Source organism: Gavialis gangeticus, unplaced genomic scaffold, assembly GCF_001723915.1.
Source record: "Gavialis gangeticus isolate Ggan-Ray unplaced genomic scaffold, GavGan_comp1, whole genome shotgun sequence".
NCBI lineage: Eukaryota > Metazoa > Chordata > Crocodylia > Gavialidae > Gavialis > Gavialis gangeticus.
In genome coordinates this window covers 67,019,695-67,025,790 of record NW_017728994.1, presented here as the reverse complement: position 1 = coordinate 67,025,790, position 6,096 = coordinate 67,019,695, and the positions used below count along the sequence as shown (strand labels likewise).

General features: G+C 42.0%; 1 protein-coding gene across 1 annotated transcript in view; it reads left to right on the top strand.

Moving 5' to 3' along the window:
- The window catches only part of CHST15 (carbohydrate sulfotransferase 15), a 132,413-nt gene that overhangs the window by 77,384 nt on the left and 48,933 nt on the right, over window positions 1-6,096 (top strand). The window contains exons 2-3 of the mRNA XM_019502963.1: window positions 2,424-3,488; window positions 4,455-4,794. Coding sequence (XP_019358508.1) covers window positions 2,901-3,488; window positions 4,455-4,794 — 928 coding nt within the window. The 5' untranslated portion in view covers window positions 2,424-2,900. The remainder of the gene's footprint in view (window positions 1-2,423; window positions 3,489-4,454; window positions 4,795-6,096) is intronic.

The window sequence follows — 6,096 nt, the reverse complement described above, 5'->3', positions numbered from 1 at the left end:
AGAGAGATTCGATGATTCGGACATATACACAGCTTTAAATGTTTTTATACATACCTCAAGGTACCAGGCGGCTTGTGAACGCTACGATGGTGGGGCAGATGGAGCATCCCACAGGAGCGTGGGAAGGGGGGGGTGGTTCCTTTGCATACTCAGCGGTGGACCTGGAAGGAGACCAGAAGCACTTCCGGTCCACTTCTGGGTCTGCCATCTCCCTCCACCCCCCGGCTCGGCGACTGGTGCCTCCTGGGTCTAGGGGGGCACCCAGGGTCCTCCTATGGCTCCATCCGCCCCACCTTCTTAGGGTTCATGAGCCACACTTGGTACCTCGAGGTATGTAGAAAAAGCATTTAAAGCTGTGTCTATGGCTGAATCACTGATTCTCCAAATCAGCATTGAATCTTCAGATTTGGATTTGGCTGAAATGAATCAGGACAGTGATCCGAATCAACAAATTGAATCGCTGTCCCCCGAATTGGGCCGAATCTGAATTGAATATGGCCTGCTTCGCACACCCCTAGTAGCTATGCCATTGTATTGTTGGAACAGGGGAAGTACAGAGAAAAAATGAAATCTCCCTTAGTGTGTTCCAGAGACTCTATAGCACACCAAAAGGGTCCATAAAGGAGGCAGGATCATGCCTTGCTTTCTTTGCACACCAGCCATACAGTAAGTGAAGTAGGTTACATTATCCAAATTTGCTTCTGGTCAGCCCTTACGCTAGAGGGCTACAGGAGACCGGGAACTCCCCTAGTCCTGGCACTACTCAGGTCCCAGCAATAGAACTGGGATGGGGTAGCTCTCTGGCCCCCACTCTATTCTGTTGCTGCTCAGCTCTTGGCTGCCTACAGGAATCAGGAGCTGAGCAGCACCAGGACTCAGGTTCTCCCTGCTTTTCCATGCAGCTGGGAGCTGGCCAGGAACTGTCCATCCTGGGTCCCAGCCAGCTCTGGGTTGTGCAGGGAAGCTCTACTGGGTGCAGGGCTTGTCCCCATGTGCATGGATGTGGGGAGAACGCCTGCAGCAGCAGCTGTCTCCTGGTCCTGTGCACGTCAGGACCCCTCCCGATGTGTATGGGGCCAGGTGACAGCTGCCGCTATAGTTGGCAGAGCTCCCCTGGCCCTGTATTCATGGAGACTGGCCCCATGCTCCCTGCCAACCTGGCTAGCACCCGGAGGGAGCCATTAGGAGCAAATCTGCTCCCAAAAGTAGACATGTCCACTGCAAATTAATGTACAATATAATTTTAGACAAAAATCAAAATTGTTTTTAAATAAAAGATTTGATCACTGGCTTTCCATTAGCAACTGTGGTGACATATTTAAGTGAATGATTTGGGCTGAAATCCAGCAAAACACTTAAACACCAGTGTAAATCTAAGCATGGGAGCGCTGAAGTCTTTTCAGGGCTCAGGAATGGTTCTATGAGGTGCTGTACGCAGCCTTCACCCTGGATTAAATGAACTCCATCTACCATGATGTCAGGTGGGCCTACTTTCATGCTTAACAGTTAAACCTGTTTAAGGGCATTTGCTGGATCAGGGGCTTGGGACTCAAATGACCCTGATAATCCAAGTTTTCATTTCACAACAGCATTCCTAGCCATTTTCATTGCTGAAGTAGCCTTCTAAAATGGAAACTGACTTTAGTGCTGAAAGTTTGTCACTGTGACTTTCCTGTATATCTTGTGTCATATTTACCCTCCATAGAAGCTCCTGTACCCTTATGATAAATTTTTAATGTCACCCCCTTTCAAATTTTCCAAGTTACTCTTTCTATCCCGCTCGCAGAGTTTCCTTGCCGGGGGCTGGCCCGTCCTATCCTGCAAAACCTGTGGCTGCAGGGGGCCCCACAACTAAGTCTTCCCAGCATCCAGCCACTCGCCACCCCCCTCTGCCGACTCTGGCTTCATGTCCGGCCGCTTGCCACCCCTCTCCCCCCACCTCTGCCACTAACTTCTCTGGGGCAGGGGGCCACAAAGCTATTTCTTGCGGGGGGCCCCAAAAAATTGTGAGCCGGCCCTGTTTCTAGCCCAGATTGGGAGTTAATATACATATGCTTTTGGGCACTGAATGAAAGTACTAAAGGGCAGGTAACAAAGCCTTTACTCATCTTGGTGAGCAACTATTGGGCTAAACGGTTTTACTTGTGGGCATAATTGGTTGCTGGAGTGAGCAAGGAGGTCTCAGTCTGTCCCGAACTGTGAATGAAAAAGAGGATGAAGTGGCAATTTTGAGTTGTCTCCAAATGTTAACTCTGTTGTAATTATAGAGTAGCTCCCCCCCACACCATCTTTTGATATAGTGTCATTAAATTAATTAGAAAGCTTTTTGTAGAGTGGATGACTATGTATTTGTTCAGTCATCTGATTAATGTAACAAATTAACCTGTTGGACATTTATCCATATTTATTTCCTGCTTCTTTAGGTTATGCAATATCGATCTTTGAAATTGCCTTTGTGAAGATGAAGCTTTCAGAGACAGCACTCCATTTTGGACCCTACGTAGTCTGAGGGTGTCTTGGACTTTTCTACGTATTTGCATATTCCTAAACAAATTGGAGGACAATGAGGGCTTTTTGTTTTTTGCATATTTTCACACTCTTCAGTGAAGTTTCTTCCACCTCACTTTGTTCAATGGGAAAAACTTGAGCCAGTCTCATAGTAGCTGTGTTGTTTAACCAAGTTGTCCATACTGAGCCAAATCCTTAGAAATCATGTGCCATGTACAGTTATTTAATTTTTTTTCATTTCTGACTGAGAAATAAATCACTTTCAGCATATATTTGGCTATTTAGGGTTTGAACCTGGGTTTTTGCAGTATGAAATATTCCTATAGTCGTGCAATGAATTAACTTGTTTCACATTTTTGGGAAATGATTTTGTATGCATCAGAACATTTTTTATGGCGATACATGGCTCATTAATACAGCAGTTCAATATTATTAATATGAGGCATTGCATTAATTGCTGCATACAATTATTGCCAAATGACTTACACAGACAGTGTTTCAGATGTCGTCGGCATAATCATAACAACCAGAAGTGTCCTGTGTGCAAAGGAGAAAGTAAAATTCCTTTCTATGTTGATAGCAAGCAGATGAACTTGCTTGCGGTTTTGGAAGTAAGGACTGATCACCATGAAAGCTGGAATGGATTATTTTGCTTGAAGAAAGGAAAGCTATGCAGCTTAATATTTGGGTTGATTATAATGACTCTAGTGATGGCGTCATACATATTGACTGGAGCCAAACATGGCATGTTGCTAATACCATCGCCATTCCATTATGGAGCTTTTACCAACAATCCAAACTTAATGGACAACGAAAGCGTTAGTGATGTAAAAGACCATTACCAGCCTTGGAAAATTAATATTTCATATATAAAAGATTATCCAAGCATTAAATTAATTATTGAAACTATAACTTCAAAGATTGAGTTTATAACAAGACAGCGACCAGATTTAGAGGACCTGAAGAAACAAGAGCCTCATGTAAGTATATACTGAACTGTGTCTATTTCAAGTATTCTAGTCTAGCTCAACTGAAGTAAACCGGTATAGCATCACTGCAGGTGATATGTCACTTTGTACCAGCTGAGAAGCTGAAGCTTCCTGATCTACATTTGTTGAAGTTCTGGCCTTTATATATATATCATTTGTTTTGGGTGAAGAGCTGGATTGTATAAATGAGCTCAGTATCAAGAGCTGAGAAGTCTTCTATAATTATACAACTATACTGTGTTTATACCTGATTGTATTCAAAGTAATTCAGAGGAGTTAGGCAGATATGATGTAACAGATGCATAAAAAGTAGGCTTGTTAAATATGTAATTGTTATTATGCCTTCTTGGACATTTGGCAATTGGAGTTCTGGACAGTTGTGCAAATTTTGTATTTAAGAATTAGTTATGGGAAATACCTTATTCTGATAATTTCATTTTTGGCTAAATCAGTGTCCCTAATTATTATTCTCTATAAGCTCATTTTCAGGATCCCTAAAATTAAGTACAATGACAGATTTTGGCTTCTGCTGAAGAGTTTTGCTGTTCTCATGGCGCTGAGGTTAGGACCTATTTCTGGGAAGGGCAGAGTGCCTACAATTCCCATTAAAGATGAGCAAAAATCACAAAGTCTTTTACTTTCAAGTAAAGTCTGAAATGAGCCTTATCCCAGAATAAAGACTAAGTAAAACCTAAATAGTGAGTTCAGAATTGGTCTGAATTGAAGTTAGAGATGTTCTAGATTTTCTTTGTGTAGACTTAGTCAACTCTATCCAGAAGAAGCTGGTACAACTGTGGCCTTGTCCTCAGTCTTTCACTCTTACTTTTTATATAAGATTATTAGTTGGTGATTGGAATATACAGATCTGGCTTATTTTGTGTTCACTTGCTGTGCTGAGGAGGAAAGCGTAGCTGTACAATATGTTTTAACTGGAATTTGTTGTTCTTTATATTGCAGATGTTTTCAGTAATTCCTAATAAATTCCTTCCAAAAAGCAAGAATCCGTGTTGGTATGAAGAATACAGAGGAAACATTACTGCAAATCCTTACACAACAAACTCATATGCACTGTATTCAAAGCGTTTTCGAACCATATTCGATTACCTCAGAAAGGTGTTTTGGAACCACTTGTATCAGTATAAGGACAAACACTATCGACTGCGCTGTCTTCCCCATTTCTACATTATAGGCCAGCCAAAATGTGGAACAACAGATCTGTATGACAGACTGAGGTTACATCCTGATGTTAGATTCTCAGCAATTAAAGAACCACACTGGTGGACAAGAAAACGATTTGGTGAGTAAACATATATTCTAACATTACAGAAGAGCTAGCACTGCTAAAATGGAAGTTTAAATCTTCTTTCACATTCTTTAGTTTAAGAGTAACTCCTTCATTAAGCCAGATGACCTGATGGATGGCTGCATCCCTAGTATATCTCTTATCTGCTAATTGTGTTGTGCACTTGTAGCAACCAAGTTGCAGGTTCTTCTGTATATGTACAATAATACACATAAATATTTTTGGAATATTTGAGATGGAATTGTCTCATCCATTTTGTCCTAACTCTGCTTTTATTGAAGTCAATGTCGAGCGCCTTAGAAAAACCCCACCGGTGTTCTCCAGTCTTTGCCCCCCCCCGATAATTTTAAGGGGTAGATTTTCAAACTAATGTGCAAGGCCTTAACCATACAATATCATTGAATATACATTATCCTGTAAATTTTCCCCATTGTCAGAACAGGATAATTGATTATAGTATTCTTTACTCGGGAATTAAATCACCAGTAAACAGAAGTTCTGTAAATACCTGATAGAAAAGAGCTGTGGCTTGAGAAGCAATATAGCTAGGCTTCGGTGGTAATTAGATGGGGTAGGATCCCTATATGGTAGTCATCTTAAATAAAACTCTCTTATATTACATTACCACATTTTGGGGTAATGCAGCTTCCTAACAAGACTGATTACCTATGGTAATTTAAAGAACTGTAGTTGCTTCTAAGAGGGGTGGAACTGAACCTGAACAGCTGGCAAGGGCAGATTTGAAGAAGGAATAGAGAGTAAAATAGAAAATTTAAACAACAAAGTACTGTTTTGTACTATTAAGCTGTTTGTTCAAAGCCTCCTTGAATCCTTTGAAGAGGAGATGTATTATTTTTTAATAGTAGTCAGCTTTAATTCCCAAGAATGAATAAGTACAGCTTACAGCAGAAGTGTCATTCATAATCCTATCATCCTGATCAAAAGTTGAACTAACTTGATGTTCTCCTTCAGGAATTTTATGTGTACTGAATGTACCTGCATGAACTTCAGACGTCACCGCCTATCCTCTGGAACAATGTCAAGTCAGGAAGGGGACACTGCTGTCCAGTGCTCAGAAAGAGAGCTTCTGGAGGGGCTGGACGCATTCAAGTCAGCGGGTCCGGATGATCTCCACCCCAGGGTGTTGAGGGAGCTAGCTGGGGTTATTGCGGGGCCCCTGGCACGGCTCTATGAGCGATCGTGGTGCTTGGGCCAGGTGCCAGATGATTGGAAGGTAGCAAATGTGGTCCCCATCTTCAAGAAGGGGAAGAGGGAGGACCCGGGTAACTATAGGCC